Genomic DNA, 21,020 nt, shown 5'->3' with positions numbered 1-21,020 from the left:
ACCATTTTAATATGCCTTTGATGAGATGATGCCCCTTTCCCTTGTATGTTGCTTTTCCTCTTTGCATTAAAAATATAAATGGAGATGTGCACCATCACCTTGACCAATTGTGAGGCCAGAGAAAAGGAGGTAAAAGCAGTTCCAGACCACAGAATGCACTTTCAAATCACTTGGAGGTATTGTAGATATTTGTGTTTTGCTTTCACCAGTGCAGGGCTACCAGAATTTACTATTACTAACAAGGTACACTTTAAGGTGTGCATCTCTGCCCTCCTCCATTCACCCACAGTGATCATTCTCAGCCCCTCTTGTTCTGGTTGTGACAGAACCCTGCATGGAGGGTGGTGGTTTTGGTGTGGCACGTGCCTGGGGGGGGGGGGTAGTGTGCATGAGAAGCAGAGCTCCACAATGTGCCTGGAAATTAGAAGGAATGTGTCAGCTTCTTGCTGTTTAATGTGCAGAGTTCTCTGATTGAAGAAAAACACACACACTCTTCTACAAAAAGACACATGTATTAACAAATATATACAAATGTACAAAGTAGACCTTCGGCGCGTGGCAGGCAGAAATATAAGCAAAGTAGCATAGAGGATAGTAGTATATATTATTATTATTATTATTTATTTGATTTATACCCCGCCTATCTGGTCCACACGGACCACTCTAGGCGGCTAACAGCCATAAAGATAATATAAAACAACGTAGACAGACAATTCTAAAAAAAAAGAAAGAAAGAAGGCACTACATTAAATCATATAATACACAAAGCAAAAAACAAAAACAAAAAAAGGGGGTCAAGAGGAGAATGATGGAAAGGCCTGCCGGAACAACCATGTTTTCAATTGCTTCTTGAAGACACCCAGCAAGGGAGACCTGCGGATCACAGGAGGTAAGTTGTTCCAGAGGCGAGGAGCCACCGCCGAGAAGGCCCGATTTCTTGTCTTCTCCTTCCGGGCCTCCCTCGGCGTTAGGCTCCTCAACCTCACCTCCTGGCTCGAGCGAGTGACACGGGTAGATCTTGGTGGGAGAAGGCGTTCCGCCAAGTATCGAGGCCCTAAACCGTTTAGGGCTTTATACGTGAGCATCAACACTTTGAAGTCGATGCGGAAACGGATGGGCAGCCAGTGCAAGGCGGCCAGAGTGGGTGAAATATGTTGGTATTTTTTCACACCGCTGATTAATCTGGCCGCCGCATTCTGCACCACCTGTAGTTTCCGCAGCAACCCCAAAGGTAGCCCCACGTAGAGCGCATTACAGTGGTCTAATCTGGAGATTACGAGCGCATGTACCAAGGTAGTGAGAGCCCCCACATCAAGGTAGGGTCGCAGCTGGGCTATCCGCCTAAGGTGAAAAAAGGCGGTATGGACCACCGACGCCACTTGGGACTCCATAGTGAGCGCCGGGTCACTATGTTGAGAGTTCTGGTACTGTACTGAATTCCAGTACAAATGCACAGCAGAAGTGCCAGCCGGTTCAGGCAGAATTAGCTAGAAGTTTCCCTTTGTACCCGCCCCTCACCAAACACTAGCATTCAAGAATAATACTCAGGAGGCCTTTTTGTATAAAAGAAAGAAATCTATATTGTACTCACGAAGATAAGCATTTAGAAGGTTTCAGGTAGATACAGGAATAAAAATAGCGAATACAATGTTCTTCTGTTCTGGCCCCACGTGGGGTCTCCAGGCTCAGTGGGCCGGCATGGAACCTTTACATCTTTCCAGGTGAAGAGCGTGTGCAGGAAAGAAGGAGATACATTCATGTTCACAATGTTCCCTTATATACAGTTGAACTGATGCTTCTGTCCAATCACTTTAAGGGTTGCATCATCTTCCTTTACATGGGTGTTGCATCATCATCTTCTTAGTCACTGTGACTCAGTAGTTACACAGTTACTCATTATGGCAGTTCATCAATACTACAGTCTGGACCTGTTCAGGCCTATAAAATTTACAATACTTTTGATCACTAAGGGTGGCAATCTTAATCTTGGATGAGAAAAGGCAAAATAGCAAATGATGAGATCAGCTCTATATCCCCAGCAACTTCAAGATAAAAAGGTCTAATGAAAAAAACTATTTCTCTTGCATTACCTGAAAACAAATCGTGGTGCACTGAGGATGTCAGTATCCTTATGTTTTTGCCTCTCAACATCATAAATACATTAATAAAACTATTTATGTGCTTACTCTGAGAACGAAATTCTTTGTGAAACCTGTTAGTACATGTTTGTCCAAAGTTTATGTGCAGATGTTTGTCACTGCATACTCTTGACTGTTTTACTGTAGTTTGGAAAGCAGTGTTGATGGTATAGAGACAGAGTTGGTAACTTTGTATAAGTTAATTGGTTTCCCTTAAAAGTACTGTCAAATCAAAAGTATTCTAACAACAGAATAAGAGCCATATATTGATGAATATCTGTACAGTGGTGCCCCACATAGCGACGTTAATCCGTTCCAGATTAATTGTCGCTATGTGGAAACATCGCTAAGCGGAACGGAAAAACCCATAGGAACGCATTAAACTTTGTTTAATGCGTTCCTATGGGGCCCAAACTCACCGTTCAGCGAAGATCCTCCATAGCGCCGCCATTTTTGCGCCCTCGGTAAGCAAGGAAACCGTGCAAAAATGGTTGTGGTGGCCATTTTGGAACCGCCAATCAGCTGTTTAAAAAACATTGCAATTCGATGTTTTGCCCATTAAAACATCGCAATGCGATCGCTTTAGCGATCTAAAAAATAGATAGCAATGCAGATTCGTCGTTAAACGGTGCGCTTGTTATGCGAGGCACCACTGTAGTATGGAAAGATACAAATCTGATGGGGGTAATTTAAACAGATAACTTGATTTCCTAGGGGATGGAATAACCTAGGACAGAGCTGGTATTACTGGAATATTACTTCAGACAGCAATCAGATAGTTTTTATCTTTATAGAAGTTACAAGATAATTGGTTTTTATGTGAGTTTTAGCCTATAATTTTCAGCTTGCCTATTAGATCACTTTGACATACGAAAATAACGGATTTTATTTTCAAGATAATAGATGGTTTCTACATTAATTTTTTCCTTGTTTATGTTTATGAAGATTGGTTAAAAGCAAGAGAGATGTAGGTTGCGAGTTGAGGCTGTGTCACACTCTACAGTGTTTTTAATTGCAGATGGTGAGCAGTGCATCTCGGTACTAGCAGCATTAATATAAAGAAGCACCACTGTTTGTAGGCAGAGGACAGTTACTTGTGACCACAGTTTGTGGTCAATACTTGGGTGGTTCGAAAGCATGCAAATGCAAGTATATAAATAGGGACCACCTAGGTGGGAAGGTAACAGCGTTCAGTGTCTAAGTCGCACTGGCCATGTGACCACGGAGGATTGTCTTCGGACAAACGCTGGCTCTATGGCTTGGAAACGGGGATGAGCACTGCCCCCTAGAGTCGAACATGACTGGACAAAAATTGTCAAGGGGAACCTTTACTTGTAACTTATTTTTGGAGACTGAAGCCATGTTTAAGGAATTGGTTTCAACCCACTGTTCTTGTACTGTATGATAGGGAAATTCTGAAGAGAAATTTGTTCAGCATGCTGAGGCAAAGAGGCAGTCCCAAAACCAGCATAATCGGAGCTGGACAGAGGACGGATTGTATCTGTCTTCAGTGTGGAAGAGATTGTCACTCTTGAATTGGCCTTCTCAGCCACACTAGACATTCCAAGACCTCTATTCATACCATAGTTTCTTGAGATTGAAGGATGCTTACACATGCCCTTAGCAGAGGGGCATGTGTTAGGCCTTCAGGATATATTGTTTTTCTTTCCTTAACTGTAAGATGTACCAGCCAAAGCCAAGTGCAGAAGGTGTAAGGTAAAGGTTCCCCTTGACATTTAGTCCAGTTGTGTCAAACTCTAGGGTGTGGTGCTCATCCCCATTTCCAAACCATAGAGCTAGTGTTTGTCCGAAAACAGTTTCTGTGGCCAGCATGACTAGACACAGAACGCTGTTACCTTCCCACCAAGGTGGTACCTATTTCCTCGCATTTTTACATGCTTTCGAACTGCTAGGTTGACAGGAGCTGGGACAAGCAACGGGAGCTCTGTTGTGTGGATTCAATGTTACGACTGCTGGTCTTCTGACCTTGTAGCACAGAGGCTTCTGCGGTTTAACCCACAGCACCACCACTTCCCTAACACAGAAGGGTGTACAGAATTGGGAAAAATATCTAAGACTAGGAATTTACTCTGAGTACTAGAGCTGGATTACGTTTAGTCTTTTGACACAGTAAAATTAAAAACTCATCTGGGTTATCACAAAATTTCTGCATCATGTTACCTCTAAATGGTCCTATTAAAAATCTGCTTGAGTTGTGTGAAGTAATGCCTGTGGCTGTATTAAATCAAGTCTTTGTCATGTTCGGTTTTCTGTCCCTGAGGGTTTCAGTTTTTTCTAACATTACTGTTGTTTTCATGGTCTATCCAAAGTATGACAGCCTCAATGTAGTCATTTTATTTTCCCCCCAATAGTATAAACATGATTTGATCTCATGTTCATTTATTTATCTTCCTGACCATCCATGGTATCTGTCAAGCTGCTCATCAAAACCACATTTCTAAATTAGTTGATTTGGGGGGGGGGGGCACTCATACTAATTCAAAATTTCAGCATAATTATTTTGGCCTCAGATTCCAGTACACTTAATGGATGTTTTCTCAGTCCTTCATAGGTCATATTTTTGTCTTGATAAGTCTCAACTCTGTAATCCTTGACTGGCAACCTAGCAGTATCTCTGCTCACCAACTTAAAAAAAAGTAATGACAGCCACTTGGTCAAGGCTGCAGTTCTGTGATACAGCATTTTAAGTATTTTTGGTGTGAAGGATGAAAACAGCCATTGCTTTTGTGGGGTGCATAAGCACGAGGGCAATCATTTCTATGGTTCCTCCATTTGCCATGTATCAGCAGTTGACTGGTTCAGCTAACGTTTACTTAAGCTTAGAAGAGAAAATAGCTGAACGTGGTATTTTGTAGGGTTGTAGCCCCAACCAACCACCCTTTATATTTTTCTTTAGTGAAAACAGGAGAAAGAGAAGTATTATTGCTAAAACCTCTGCTAGTGCTACACTGCCTCCCAAAGGTTAAAATAGAAGTTGGGTCGGGGAAACATCCACTCCACCTTGCCTTGGGATCCCGTGATACATGCCATCATCTTAAGACAGTAAGACATTTTGAGTGGACAGAGGGGAGTATTTCAGTCTTAACACATGTTGATAATGTGGTTTTATTATTGAGAGAGCTTAGAAATAGTGGATGTGTTGTGTGCTGAAAAATGGAGATTTAATTTGCTGAATCTCATGGATAGCTAGGGAAGAATCCACTATGAGAACAGCTCAGAGTCAACAGTATTGAGTCAGATGTGTAACGATCTGTTTGTATATGGTCACATCTTCTTTACCAACAATTAGCATAACTAGGCAGATTGTGAGTTGCAGGAGTTACTGTAGGTAGAAGTAACTGCCGGCACTTTCCTTTGCACCCTTATTTTATCCATTGATGTTTTATATTTTTCAAGCAGGTGCCATTGTGGCAAAAAAGGGAGGGGAATTCATATTAGCTACTAAGTTAATTAGTACAGAATATACACAAATTTAATGTAATGTGTGAAAATGCATCTCTGCAGTATTTCTACTCTGTAGTTACAATTCCATTTGATCTTTGGCTTTTTTTTAATAAAGGGGTTTTATGTGCAGACCATCCATCCAGCAGTTACACAAACTTCATACTCATGAGGAAAGCAAATCTCAGGCAGGCTGGGCATTATTACTTCAGTGATCTCAGTCCCTAATGTGAGCTTGTTTTTATCAAGGAGGAAGCTAACCAACTATCCAGTGATAATTCTGCAACAAGTTGACTAAGTAAAGCACAATTTAAAAGCAACACCGCATCCAGAATGTCAGAATTTTGAAGGACACTTATTCCCCACCTATCCTCTTTTTAGATGATTTGCTTTCTCTGTCTCTTTTCTATGCTGCATTCCCTTGTTTCTGCAGAAGTCCAGGAGCTAAACTTAGCTTGCTAGGAGTTTGAAAGCTAGAGCTTCTCAAATAGCTTTCTCTGAAATCCTACCAGTCTGATGTGTAAGGCCAACTAAGCACAAAAGGCTGGGGTGTCTCTGTGGTGTATGAGATTGTGGTGGTAAAGAAGGGAGTTGTAGAATTGTTGGGCACTGGAGAAAACTATGGACAAACTGGTTTATTCAAAACAGGATGAGGTTCACCCAGAATGGGTGATTGTCAGCTAACACTTAACATCCAAAAGTTGGCACAAGTACTGAAGATGTTCCAGTTTTGAATTGTTCAGGAGCAGAAGGCCCTCCTATCTTCCTTAAGCTTTAAAAGATGACAGCTAGTCAAAAAAGGCTGAAAGGTAAATAGCAAAAAAGTATATACTGGAGATATTTGAAGAGAGATATCTTGAATGGGTGTGTATAAACACATATGGGTGTTTATATACTAATGCTAGAAGTTTCTAACCCAAGATGGGGTCAGTAAGAATTTATTTGTTGTCGTTTAGTCATGTCCAACTCTTTGTGACCCCATGGACCAGAGCACATCAGGCCCTCCTGTCTTCCACTGCCTCCCGTTATGTCAATTTCATGTTGTTTGCTTCAATGACACTGTCCAAGCATCTCATCCTCTGTCGTCCCCTTCTCTTGCCTTCACACTTTCCCAACATCAGGGTCTTTTCCAGGGAGTCTTCTCATAAGATGACAAAAGTATTGGAGCCTCAGCTTCAGAATCTGTCCTTCCAGTGAGCACTCAGGGTTGATTTCCTTTAGAATGGATAGATTTGTTTTCCTTGCAGTCCAGGGGACTCTCAAGAGCATCCTTCAGCACCACAATTCAAAAGCATTTATAAGTAATATAAAGTAATATAAGTAACAGAATTTATAAGTAATAGTAAACAATAGCAGAAGCCTGCTAGAGTATACAGAAGGCTTTAAAATAAGCATTGTGTAGAGAAAGACCTCTAACATGGAAGACGGGCTTCTGCAGTGAATGTAAAAGGGTGTTAGTGGATTCAGAACAGATCAAAGGAAGTACTTCCACAGTTTACTACCGTAAACAATAAACTTACCTATCAGAAGGTATACATACAGGATAATGGTCCCCGACTTGGACTTAAAGGGGGAATTAAACAGGTTCAAGGAAGAGGAGGCAATTAAACAGCTGTCTTGTTGGCTCAAAATTATTTAAAGTGCCAGCGAGCATGTGCTTTCCGGAATACCAGTTGCTGAGCATCAGGAGGGTGCTACCACTACAAGCATGTCCTACAGGTTGTTGTTGTTTAGTCGTTTAGTCTTGTCCGACTCTTCGTGACCCCATGGACCAGATCACGCCAGGCCCTCCTGTCTTCCACTGCCTCCCAGAGTTGTGTCAAATTCATGTTGGCTGCTTCGATGACACTGTCCAACCATCTCATCCTCTATCGTCCCCTTCTCCTCTTGCCTTCACACTTTGCCAACATCAGGGTCTTTTCCAGGGAGAGTTAATCCTTGGACTGGATCGACAATGCAGCGGAGAGACCAGATCATAACGTTCTGCCAGTGAAAAAGTGGCATCTCCTTGCTGTGTTTTTCTAACTCAACCAAATTATATCTTGGATATCAAGATTTAGGTCCGGGGATGGGCCTTGAGGCGTGTGTTCTGCGTCAGACCGTTATGATGTGGTGAGAGGACCACCTCAAGCAGTACCAGGCGATGGGGGGGGGCAACTTTGACGGGTGGGTTTCCCCGCTAGGTGGCGTCGCTGCCTCTATATACTTTGGCTCGATAAGTATATGCTTCTTGCCTGGTTTGCGCCTCAAACTCAGAGGGCGATTCTCCAGCTCCTTCCGCCCTTGGGATTGATTATAAACTTTTTAGACCTAACAAGGCGATGGCTGAAATCAAGCAGTGACTGACAGCTACAGCAGCCCCGCAGAATCTGCAGAGATCCGCTGAGCCAACACCTCTGCTCATTCCAGGGGGCCGCAACCTCGTTGCAACTTATTGCTGGTTTTTCAGAGGCCAATTAGTTGGTGAGGACGATGGACAGCGAAACAGCGGCGGGCTTCACCCTGCAAAGGGAGGTTTTTTCCAAGGCGGTTTCTCCGGTTCGTAGCAGAAACCGAAGCGCCGGATTAAGAGAGGCGCGGACCATAAAGGCGGAACCAGGGAAGGCTGTTGTGCGGTTCGCAGGTGCTTACCCAAGATCTGGAGGTCTGGACTCATGGTCGAGTTTAAAGGACCTCTGGCCAAAAAAAAAAAAAAATGCGTGGCGAAGTTGCTTGCGGAGAGCAGGAGGGAATAGCCACCTTCCGCGTGGAGGCGATGCGAGAAGTGCCCACTCCGCTCAGCGGAGCTTCAGGTCCTCCCTTGCGCGGGAAAAAGAGGCAGGGCGGTGGATTCATCAATGGCGCGCGCGGGGCGGTGTGTGTGTGAGTGTGTGTGTCGAGGCCCCGCCCCCTCCGCCTTTAAAAGCGCCGCCGCTCGCCGCCTTGCGCCCGGAGTGCTGCGGGGCGCCTGGCGTGCGGGGCTGAGGCGGCTGGCCGGCGCGGGTGCGCCACGATGGGCTGGGGCTGCGCCTCCTCCTCTTCCTCCTCCTCGCCATTGGTTCCGCGGCTGCCGCTCGGTCTGCTCGGCCGCCCGCGAGCGCGATGACTCCCTACGACTACGGGCTGCGCGAGGGGCGGCTCAACGAGAGCGCTGCGGAGAAGGAGGGCAATGCCACCGCTCTCCCCGGGGAGGCGAAGGAGGAGGAGTGCGGCTCCGTCTCGGTGGTGTTCCCCTTGACCATGATGATCACGGGCCTGGTGGGCAACGGGCTGGCCCTGCTGCTCGTCTACCGAGCCTACCACAAGAAGGAGAACCAGCGCAAGAAGTCCTTCTTGCTCTGCATCGGCTCTTTAGCCCTCACGGACCTCACCGGGCAACTCTTGACCAGCCCCGTGGTCATCTCGGTGTACCTGGCCAACCGGAGGTGGCGGGCGGTGGACCCGTCGTGGCACCTCTGCTCCTTCTTCGGCTTGAGCATGACGGTCTTCGGACTCTGCCCCCTCTTCATTGCCAGCGCCATGGCTGTGGAGCGGACCTTGGCCATCCGAGCCCCACATTGGTACACTGGCCACATGAAGACCAGGGTGACCAAGTCGGTTCTCCTCAGCATCTGGCTGGCCACCTTCGCCTTTGCCCTTTTGCCCATCCTTGGTGTCGGGAAGTATACTCTTCAGTGGCCAGGGACTTGGTGCTTCATTAGCACCAATGATCAAGAAGGTCCTCGAGTGGGCAACCTCATCTTTGCTTCAACGTTTGCTTTCTTGGGCCTCTTCTCGTTGGCCATCACTGTGGCATGTAACGTGGCAACCATCGTTGCTCTGGTGTGCCGGTGCCGGTCCAAAAGCTCCGCCTCTCAGTCCAGGAAGCAGTGGGGCAGGATTACCATGGAGACCTTGCTCCAGCTTTTGGGGATCATGTGTGTCCTTTTTGCCTGCTGGTCCCCACTCTTGGTAGGTTGCCTTATGTTCTGTCATGTGTGTCTGACTGCTGTAAACGGAGGACTGATGGGTCTTCTTTTAAGGGGATGCATTTGGAAGTTTGCTCCATGAAAGTACCAGAGGCCTTAAAATACGTTCTCAGTGTAAAATCTGAGAACCACACATTTTTGCACAAATGTAAATAAATGCACTTTTTCCAGTTTGTGTTTATGGGGGGGAAGTAGATTAGCTTATAATAGTTTGACAGAAAAGAATGAATATAAAGTGTCACAGTCAACAGAGATCTTACTATCTGCTTGTCTGCTGATGATAACAAGCTAACTTTTCACAGTTTTTCAGAGGGCTTGTTAATGCTGTGTGTGTTAAGTGTGCACATGTGCATACGAGAATGAAATAGATAGCATCCTTCTCAGTGCCCAGTAAGGAAGAGGAGAACCTATAGCCTGTCTTTCGGTTTGTTAAATTTCCCACTATCTAAAGTTCTCAGCAAAGATAGGAGTTCTTCATGTTCCTTACTTTTTAAAACTAGAATCTGAATGTAGCTGAAATGCTCCCCTAATATTCATACTTACACCTGTTTGTTTTGTTCCACTGATGTTTTCAGTCAAACAGTTTTTACAGGTGTTTGAAACAACATGAAAAGCTTTCTGTCAGAGATGTAACTGTGAGAGACCCCTAAAGCATAACCGCTCCTCCCCCAGGGAAAAACAGGTTGCTGTTATATCAGAGTATTTGTTCATTTTTTTACCCAGTGTTCTTGATTCTTGGTAGCTGTGGGTCTCCAGAGCAGCCTTTGCCAACTTGATACTCTCTAGATACTTTGGGCTATTGACTCCAGTCAGATGTAGTGAACAGGACAGGTTGTGATGGATCATACAAACTGAAACCCAAGATATCCAAAGAGCACCAGATTGGAGAAAGTCTCAACCAGGGGTGGGGAAACGGGGCCCCGGATATCGTCAGGGAGAGAGTGAGAGAAGGTAAGCATGGCTAGAAATGAATTCTCCAGCTTTCCCAGGCCCAACAAGGCTTCTGTTTCGTTTGGCTTCCCTCTCCTCATTTAATCAAAAGTAACATATGGCTCTGCCACCCTCTAGTCCACCTGCACTTGTATTAGGCTAGTGTAGCAAAAAACATGCCTTTGCTTTGAAATCTTTCAATCCCTGATTATACTGTTCAGCAAATATAGCCACAATTAAGGTAAACATTTTGTTTCTCCCTGCCAGTCTCATTAGTATGATACAAAGGGGGGAAGTGCATTTCTAGTCCTGTAACTCCAAAGTCGCTGCTGCCACTGCTGGCGACAGACAAGATCTCCTGTGGGATGTTGACATGGGCAAGATAACCAAAAGGGGCTCTCGGCTGCCTCCTTGCCACTGAGAACCAGTCCTGTTTTTTTTTTCCATGTGTTTCTTAAAATTGTTATGGTGCTCTGCCTCCAAGAATGCATACTGGTTGAAAACTATTGAGGGTCCTTCTCCTCACCCCTCAGCTTCATAATACAAGGTCAGTTGTGAAAAGAGAGATTAGTTGGCATAGGGCCACGGCTCAGCTTCGTGACCGACAGTTTGGGCCCACGTGTTCCCCAGTCCACATCCAGCTGCCTTAACACACCGAACAACACTGACCTGCTTGCTCCTCCTTGTCCATAAGACCTTGTAAGAGAACTTTAGCTGGGAAAGCATGGCCCAGGCATAGCTCGTCTAAGTGCTGTTGTACCAGTCAAATTTGCTCCCAAATGAATGCAAAACATGGAAAAGTTACCCTTGGCAGCTTGTCACAGGTAATGCTGGCTGGGGGATTCTTGAAGCTGTAGTCCAAACAGTAACTTTTCCAAGCTCCAAGAGTGTGATGCGTTGTGGCTAAAGACAAAGCTTCTTTTCTGAACTTCTTCAGTCCAATTAACAAGTATCTGACATGGCTTGTAGGCCTGGTTTCTGTTTGCAGTCTGTGAGCCTGGACGATCATTCGGCCAGCATCCTTGAGTGTATAAAACTTTTCTACCCATTTAGGGATTATGCACATAAAAACCCTGCTTCCTGGGTTCATGGGTGTGTTAGCTGGCATTTGCTGCTTGTCTGTCTCTTTAGCTAGACACTTAACTAGGAAGTAAATGCATTTCCTTGCTAAGGAAAGAAACTGGTTGGAATAATACCATCTTGGACAAAAAGGGCTTAGCTGTTTTGTTGCTTTGCCAAAAATCAGACTTCTTTGTGTATTGCTTATTCTTCTGCAGCATGAAATAGAATAACACTTTCATATTTTATTTTGACAGAAAACGAAAGAATGTTGCCACAGAAGACTTAATAAATTTGAAATTAAGGCAAAACTCTCAATATATTTTATTCTCTGACTTTTCTTTTGAGAGTAAACTCAAAATAAGAATGCTTGAGAAGCCAGACTGGCATGACATACTGATGGAAGAGTGAATTGAGAGGGAAATTTGCTTAGGGATGAAATATAGGAAATTTTGAGCAGGGCAGAGAAGAGATTGTATAGTGAGCACCCCATGATGTGGGATTAAATGAGACAAGGATCTGAGGCTGGATACTGAGAGCCAAGCAAGATGTGATAGTAATAAATGTATCTTTTCTTTCAGTTTGCCATTTTTAAGATCTGTGTGGGTCAGTGATAAGAAATGTATAACTCTTTCGTCCTTTGCTGTGTTCCTTTGCATAGGATATGGAGAAGCCGTCCTATGACAGCACTCTTAGTAGCAGTGGGAAATCCTCTCTTCGTGCCAATGAGGGATTTCCCATTAAAGCAAAGATCAGCTTCATGGAAAAGTTTCTGCTGTCAGCTGCAGGGGAGAAAAACATGAAATATATCCCCTGCAACTGATCCAATCCCAATAATGATCACAACACAGCTGGTGGTGCTTGCTGATTTTTTTTTTTTTTAATAGGAGCATTAAATGCAAAAGCAGGTGGCATTTAGTTCCATTCTGAGACCACTTGGAAGTAAATGCTGTGAAAATTGATGAAAAACTAAATAGTTGAGGGAGGGAGGGGGAAAGGCTGAGACAGGGTGATAGCATCAAGGGACTTGAAACTTTAAATAAAGGTGAGAAGAAATCACAGACTGTTTCCCAGAGACATGTTAACCAATCACTGTAGTCTTTGTTAAACAGTCATACACTTTTGTCAATCTGTCTGAATGTAGTTCTTGCGAACGTGTATTTAGAGGTGTATCGAAGCCCACTGATCCTCTCTGAAGATTGGGGCTTTAAGAGACAGTGTATCTCCAGTGTATCACCAGAAGCACGACAAATCCTGTTTCCGAGATTCTGTTACTAGCCTATGTCCAAAAATCACAAAATGATGGGGAAGGTGTGCTTGATTTATACAGAAGGTAAATATGCTGCACCTTAGGTGGCTGACTTACTTCTTGATTAGGAGAAAAAAAGTAATGTTTGACTTAATTGTCAGAAAAATGCAAGTTTTTTAGGGTGTTGTTTTTTAGTTGCTTCTGACACATGATCACCTTGTGAATTTGTGACCTCCAGGATATCTTATCCTTAACTACACTACTCAGCCATTACAAACAGAAGGCTGTGGCTTTCTTTATTGAGTCAATGCATCTCATGTTAGGTTTTCCTCTTTTTTTCATGCTGCCTTCAACTCTCCAGCATTGTTGTCTTTTCCTATGAGTCTGTCTTCTCATGTCGTACCCAGAGTGCCTCTGCTTAGGCACCTTTGCTTTTTCAGAGATGCCAGTCGTGGTTTAATTGGACACCTATTTATCTATCTTCTTCACAGGCCAATTGCTGACTATTTAGCTGGATTGTAGCAGATAAGGTCCCTGGGGCTCCATAGATAGTGATAAATATTGCATTCTTATCAGATTCTTGAACATGCACCGAGCCAGCAGGTGTGGCTGCCCCGCCACACGAGATTCTCAGCAGCGACTTGTTAATTGCTGGCTATGAACTAAATGTTACATCCTTTAACTTTTCACATGTATACCAAAGCAACAGAAATTTAGTGAAAGAGAAGGGAATATGGAATTATTTCAGCTAGACTTGCACAATGCATTAAGATGGCCATGTTACCCCAATTTTTAAGGCTTTTTGTTTGCTTGTTGGAAGTGCAGTATGTTCAGTACATGACTATAATCCACCCTATTCCATTTCAGATATTAAAACATAAAGTGAAGTAAAGGTTTGGAAGTGAATATTCCCACATTTTGACAGCAGACAGGCAGCTGTTCACCCAATTGATGAGCAATAAATAAGATAAAATAAAAGTAATGCAAGAAACATCATAAAATACACTGTCTGGGATGCAGTTGGTTTTGGAGAATATCCAGTATTAAGACTTTGAACCTTGCTTTGGGCCTTGACTCTATAAAAATGTGCACCTGAATTAACTTGAACATGTGGGGTCTAACTCTACGAGAGGTAGGCAAACAGACACAATTGTCCATATGGAAAAGACACTTCCTCTTAAATTACCTTTATTAACTTACCCTGATTGATATTTTTGCTTCTAACATTGGTGCTAGCAATAATCTAACTAAACCAGGAGCCTAAGGAAATCTGTTTGAAGTGGCTCCCTACAAGAAACAAAAGAAATACGTTTTCTGATTGTGTGAGGGAAGAATCCCAGCTGTCCAAGAAACAAAATTTCCCACAATAACTGAAGTTAGAACAGTAGTAGATGACACATTGCCTCTTGTATTTCTTTACTGCCTTTAAAATCCACAGTGCAAATAATTATAAATGTTATAAATGGGCTTTTTCTATTCCTTTTTCTATTGAACAGTTCTGCTTTTCCCAGTGAAACTTAAAATCTGGTCCTTTCATATCTTGAAAAATATGATTGCTAGCAGTGTTTTGCCAAAGGCAAGAATTATTTCTCCATAAATCTTACTGGAGAGGCAGCAATGGATCACTGAAATTAAGTGGAAAGTAAGTAAAACCCCATTGTATTCGCAAAGGCTTTCACGGCTGGGATCTAATGGTTGTTCTGGGTTTTTTCGGGCTCTTTGGCCGTGTTCTGAAGGTTGTTCTTCCTGACGTTTCGCCAGTCTCTGTGGCCGGCATCTTCAGAGGACAGCAACCTGTACTCTGGTCACTGTCCTCTGAAGATGCCGGCCACAGAGACTGGTGAAACGTCAGGAAGAACAACCTTCAGAACATGGCCAAAGAGCTCGAAAAACCCAGAACAACCACAAAACCCCATTGGTTTCAATGATACTTGGATTCTCCAGAGCTTTCATCAGTCTCCCCAATGGGATTCTTTTCTTGGGTTTTGTAATACTGTACACCTCTTGCCACCTAAACCACTGCATGTTGTGGCTGGAGCTGATGTGTGCTGAAGAAGGCTGGCACATCAGGTAATGTAAGGGTCCTTTAGCACTAATGTGAATTGTCTCTTAATTGTGCTAAGATGCGGTTCTTCGCTGTTCTTGACAAAATTTGGGGGGCAGCTACATCTCCCCTGTCTTTATGAACCAGATGCTATATTTGCACCGTCCCAACAAAAGCACATCTGAAAACAGAGTTACCTTTTGCTGCCATATATTTGAGGTGGGAACTTTTCTAGTAAAAGTCAGTGCTTGATTCATAAAGAGAAAGGTAGGAAAGCATGGACTAAAAAAACAACAACCCTGAATTATCGTTCCATCACACCCCTCTCTCAGAATGTAGATATAAATCCTCGCAAATACACACACCTGTCTCTCATGTTTGTTTGTTTGTTTCATAGTGGCATAACAACATTCCCTTTGTACAGCGTTGTACTGACGACATCATTAACTTTGTTATTTTATTTATTTATTTATATACCGCCCCATAGCACTACAAGCACTCTCCGGGCGGTTTACAATTTTAATTATACAGGCTACACATTGCCCCCCCCCCCCCAGCAAGCTGGGTACTCATTTTACCGACCTCGGAAGGATGGAAGGCTGAGTCAACCTTGATGCACAACACATGCCATTTTATGTGTTGCTTTTTCACATTGTTGTGGGAGGAGAAAAACAAAAGCTTGGGAGAACTTTGGAGAGACTTGTTCAAATCTTAGGTTGTATAGTCTCCATTTTTTTTCTCCAGAAAAACCATGAGCAATATAATGACTAATGAAACAGGTGGCTCAGGTTTGCTCTGCCTCAGGCAATAAAACAGAGTTAGCCCTGTAAGAAGGGAAAGTGAGAAGTTGTACAGAAGGCCCTTTGATTGTCAGCATGAGGTATGGTCTGCTTGGAAGCATTGAGCCTGACCACATTTGTTATAATGCACGTGGTGGCGCTGTGGGCTAAACCGCAGAAGCCTGTGCTGCAGGGTAAGAAGACCAGCAGTCGTAAGTTCGAATCCACGCGACGGAGTGAGCGCCCGTCGCTTGTCCCAGCTCCCGCCAACCTAGCGGTTCGAAAGCATGCAAATGCGAGTAGATAAATAGGTACCACCTCGGTGGGAAGGTAAACAGCGTCCGTGTCTAAATCACACTGGCCATGTGACCACGGAAGGATTGTCTTTGTACAAATGCTGGCTCTATGGCTTGAAGAGCGGGATGAGCGCCGCCCCCTAGAGTCGGACACGACTGGACAAAAATTGTCAAGGGGAACCTTTACCTTTACCTAAAATAGATAGGAGATGTTGCATGAATAGACGCTCTCAGTAAATACAAAAACTGAAGTACAGTACTAAGTCCCTAGATTTGAAACAGAGGAAGAGATGACTTCCATTTCTTAATATGTTTTTAAGCAAAACGTAGCATTGAAGCTGAAACAAATAAATGTATCACAGAGCATTAAATACCATTGAGACCCATTGGCAGTAATTGGCAAGGTTAGGAACCAAGGGAATATGTTAGCTGTGATCATGATAATTTAATGTTTCAATAATGAGTTAATGGTCTAGTCAGTTTGGGCAAGCCTTTAGCCTGTATGGAGATTTCAGCTTGAGAAAAAACAGCCATACTCCCTATTGATAGTTTTGTCCTTCCTAACAGAACAAATATCAGATGCCCCTTTCATGTACCCATTATCAGAGCTTGAAAGTAACTAGTTACAAATAATGTATTACTTGTAAATATTTTTCCTAATAACAAAATCATTATTACTTTATATATGTGCAAATAATTTACATTACATTAACAATATGCAGTTAATGAGGGATAACGCCACTTTTTTGCATGATAACTTTAACTTTTAGTAATTTTCATATAAGACACGGCCTCACAAAATGGTGGAAAGGGAGCATCTGTTGCTGCCTCCAGCTCTTTGGAGGTGTTGAGGTGACACCAAGGTGGTTGTGGGGAGAGTCTCTCCAGTGCAACAGCAGAGCCAGGATTTTACAATTTACACAGAATGCCTCTGGGGCAAATCAGCACAAAGCCAGTGTCCTTGCCCTTAAGAAGCACAATGCTCATGTAAAGCACAAAATTACCAGAGAAGGCTCGCAAATAGTAATTAAAGATTGGAACAACCCATCCAGTGGTTCATATATTTAAAAGGCCATGAAACGAAGCAGCAACTTTCACACTGTTGCACAGTTTGTGTAAAACCATCCCTCTTGCAGGACAAGGAGGAAAAAAATTACAATTCCCCATAGTTGCCATCAAGGATGAGACTTTGCAAAATCCTTGCTCCACACTGTTGATGATCAGCATGTGGAGATACCCCCCACTGCCTTTGCTCCATTTCCCATGTTTTAAAAGAGGTCTGAAGAGGTCAGCCTATTCCACACGGTAAGACCATTTCTCCTATTGCAACCTTGTATGGTTCTCAGCAAGAAAGGTGATAGTGGGTGACTTCTGCTTGCAGAGCAGGATGCTCGGTTGAGATCTGAACAACACATGGACAGTGAGGGGGAATGGGGCCAGATCCTCCTCTTCTGCTCCCTGCAATGTTAGTTGCAAGGAGAAGAACACTGAGGCAAGCCTAATGCATGCTGGGCCTTTTAAAATAGATTTTATTTAATTTTCAAACAAAAACTTTCTGTTGTCTCCACAGAGGATCAGCCCAGTTAATGGATCAAAAGTAACGGCCAGAAGTTGTTTTCCTCTGTGGTAGTTAAACTGCTAATTCACTTTTCATTATTTTCCTTTCAAATACATTATCTTGGCATAGTGATGTGCCTGAAAATATCCACAAATGTCATCATTTAATTATGGGTTTTAAAACACACAATAACGATTTAAAATATTCTGTAACTACAGAACCCAGTGAATCTTAACTCTGGTGAGGCTTATCAAGGACTCTTTAAGTGGCACTAAGTATATGTGTTATTATAGATAGGGCTTAGGAAAGGGAAGAACAGAGAATGAATGCCAGCTAAGCCATGGAAAAATAAATATCTGCTTTTCATGAGAATGCACACCATGTTTGTCTGAATCGCATCAAGAAGAGTTAGATCGAAGAGTTGTTTAAAGGCTTATCACATTGCATGGTTATTACATGGAGAAAATGAGTTTACAGCAGCAACAGATGATCTTAACTTCCATGACTGTCAGTACTGTTGTTGTCGCTCGTTTGTACACCGTCTAGAGTGGCCTGGCAGCCAGACAGGCGGTATAAAAATGGAATAAATAAAATAAAATAAGTAATGGCAAACCCTGTTTTCCTGATGATGCCCCAGATATAAGTTGTGAAGAAGCAGTGTGTGATCGAAGTTAGGATATTGGACTAGGATGTTAAAAAAATCTAGTTTTTAGCCCCCTCTGTGCCCTGAAACTCTTGAACGGCCTCAGGCCAATCATTCTGCCTCCCTCAACCTCTCCTACATCACAGAGTTGTGAGGATAACATAGGGAGAAAAATTGTATGATGCCGCCTCGTACTATGTGCAAATGCAAATGAAACGAATAAAGAAATGTGATAAATATTTAAAAGCAAAATATTTGAGAGGCTCATCATTTTCTAAAAAAAAAAAAAAGGCATGTTTATACAGGAAGTTCTTCACCATGCAGTGGAATACTGCTGGAAAAGGTGCAAACCTAGTCTTGTGGAGCATAGGTTTCCACAATTTATGTCCAGCAAGGCCCTTTCCATTATCCCCATCCATTGTCCTTCTACCGTAGTTGGAACATAGAGAAACACAGTCAGCTGTGAGGATTCAGACAGGTTGGTATGAGGGAAGGTGGTCGCTACAGAAATATAGTCCTGAGTTTTTCAAAAGTCATTGTCAACATTTTGAGTTGTATCTGGAAGCCAGTTGGTAACTGGAGCAACCCTTAACAGAAAGATGTGACATGATCCAAGAAGTATACAGCTTCCAGCTCTCTCAGATTTATTTTCTGTACCAAACACAATTCCTGAGCACTCGTCAAAGATAGCCCTGTATAAAACAAACTCCAGTAATCCAACCAAGGATATACAGTAACTAAGAGTCACATCTAGTCCATTAACATATTTTTCCTCCAGCCATAAAATCTTCTGAGAGATCCATGCGTACTCTCAGAAATGAGACTTGTATGTCAAGTCCATGTTTTCTTTCCAGGAATCAATGACAACATGAAACATTCTCAATGCAAGATATATAGGTGAAAAAAAAAATCTTTGCTATGACGAAAAGGTATCTTCTATCATTTGGAGGAGCACCTCTGCAAAAACAAACAAATAAAACACACCAGAGTGATGTATTATCTGATTTGACCCCAAGGCATCAGTCACTATGCTCACTTTTCTTTAGTATTTTTTTTTTTAAATGTGCACCGTTTGGATAAAAATATGATGGTACCAGAAAATCAGACAGTGGCTATATGGTACTGTATTACTTTCAGCTCTTTTTACAGTTGTGTCCTGAGTTTTTAATTTTTATTTTAATTTAATTTTTTTAGTAATTGAACACAAACTAAAATGTGTATTTGTAAACTTTTAAATATGTTTATCATCATCATCATCATCATCATCATCATCATCATCATCATCATCATCAATCATATTATCCTGGACACAGTTGCCAGGAATATGAGTTGAATTTGGAATTTAAATTATGTTAAACAACCAGGTAACACAGCCAGGGCAGTAATCTTGAGGCTGCCTGACAAATCCTAGTGACTTTTGGGAATGTCACCAAATTACCTTTGCATTGTTTACTATTCTTTCATCTCAAAGAATGTTGCTAAATGATTGACTCTCAACCTTTTCTGTATTGTTTTCTTAGCTTATGATGCTGAAAGTGACCTTCAACCGCACCTCTATGGATCAATGCAAAGAATCCTGCAGCCAAACCCAAAGCAACATACTGCAGCCTGAGTGCAATTTCTTCTTAACTGCCATCCGCTTGGCTTCATTGAATCAAATCTTGGACCCCTGGGTTTATCTGCTGCTCAGGAAGATCCTCCTGCGAAAGTTTTGTCAGTTAGCCAATGCCATTTCCTGCCGCCCTCAGGACGAATGGAAAGGACAACACTTTATGTTATCAGACAAGATCACACCCACAACAGCATGAAACAACTTCTGTGTTTAACAACTGCCCTTGTGTCATCTTTTACCAGGGCTGGGGACATCTGGCCCTTCAAATGTTCTTAGACTGCATCTTTCATTAGCCCTAGCCAGCATAGCTGACAGTGAGAGGGATGTTGGGACTTGGAGACGGACAACATCTAAGGTGTAGTATGTTCTCCATCCCATGGCCAGGATCCATTTGGGTGTGTGTCCATTGATAGAAATGCATCCCTCAGTGGAACAGGGAGATGCAACCTGCCTTCCCCAAAACAGGGCTGGGAAACTCTTCAGAGCTGGCTTTTAAGCAATAGCAATGGCCGTGGGAGGGAAAGGGGAAAAAATTCTGCTGTGCAGGCACTGCAGAGCCGATGCATGTTGGCTTTACACACATATCTTGTACCTTACTGTGAATCGGAGCATCCAGTGCATGGCCGTTTTTCCTCTATAAGTAAAATGCAGGGATGTGATACATTCAGTGGATTTAAAATGGAAAATTATTATTTTTCTTTTTAATATCTGTTAGAAAAAGATAAATTATGAAGACAGGACAATGCTATTTTTTTAATGTAGGTCTTGACATAGTATGTAAGAATAAAATTTCTGTGTGGCTGCCGAAGACCTCTGGGAGATGTTCCTGCTATTCAAAGAGAGAGGTTTGTGGTTTTTAAAGTGGAAGCTTGTATGCAGACTAAATGTTGATGATGATAATAAAGACTGTACCTTACGTCAGATTAACACTGTTGTCAGATATTTCCTTTTATTTCCAGCCTTCTATTTTATATACTGGTTTAACTGAGAAGGAAAGGTGCTGTAGTGATTATAGTTATGCGTGCGCACTGCTCCCCCAGCCACATTAGTGGCTAATAAGGGAACACAAGTTGGTGCCTGACCCACTCTATAACTTTCTGGAGACACTCAGATCCAATCCTTGTCTAGGTCCATGTTGGTGCTTGTGCATTTTTGGGCCTCCGGGGGGCGGGGGGAACTATTTCAGAAAATGAAAACAGCAAAGCCAAGTCACAGACAGAACAAATGGTACAATTGCACCAGCCCTCAAGGTTTTTTTTGGGGGGGGGGGCTGAAATAGAAGTGGAACAGAGGTGTTTCTGGC

The 21,020-nt window shown here is 42.9% G+C and overlaps 1 protein-coding gene across 1 annotated transcript; it reads left to right on the top strand.

The window, feature by feature from the left end:
• Positions 1–8,540: 8,540 nt before the first annotated feature.
• Positions 8,541–20,644, top strand: PTGER3 (prostaglandin E receptor 3). The gene is made up of 2 exons (XM_020795273.3): positions 8,541–9,530; positions 19,626–20,644. Exons 1-2 carry the CDS (start codon positions 8,682–8,684, stop codon positions 19,911–19,913), a joined length of 1,137 nt encoding a protein of 378 aa, XP_020650932.3. The 5' UTR covers positions 8,541–8,681; the 3' UTR covers positions 19,914–20,644.
• Positions 20,645–21,020: the final 376 nt, after the last annotated feature.

This window comes from Pogona vitticeps, chromosome 4 (genome assembly GCF_051106095.1).
Source record: "Pogona vitticeps strain Pit_001003342236 chromosome 4, PviZW2.1, whole genome shotgun sequence".
Lineage (NCBI taxonomy): Eukaryota > Metazoa > Chordata > Lepidosauria > Squamata > Agamidae > Pogona > Pogona vitticeps.
This window is presented reverse-complemented; position numbering and strand designations above follow the sequence as displayed.

Coding starts and splice junctions, on each gene's coding strand:
- PTGER3 (XM_020795273.3), top strand. CDS start 8,682: ATGACTCCCTACGACTACGGGCTGCGCGAGGGGCGGCTCAACGAGAGC. Junction 9,531..19,625: donor CCTGCTGGTCCCCACTCTTG/GTAGGTTGCCTT, acceptor TTGTTTTCTTAG/CTTATGATGCTGAAAGTGAC.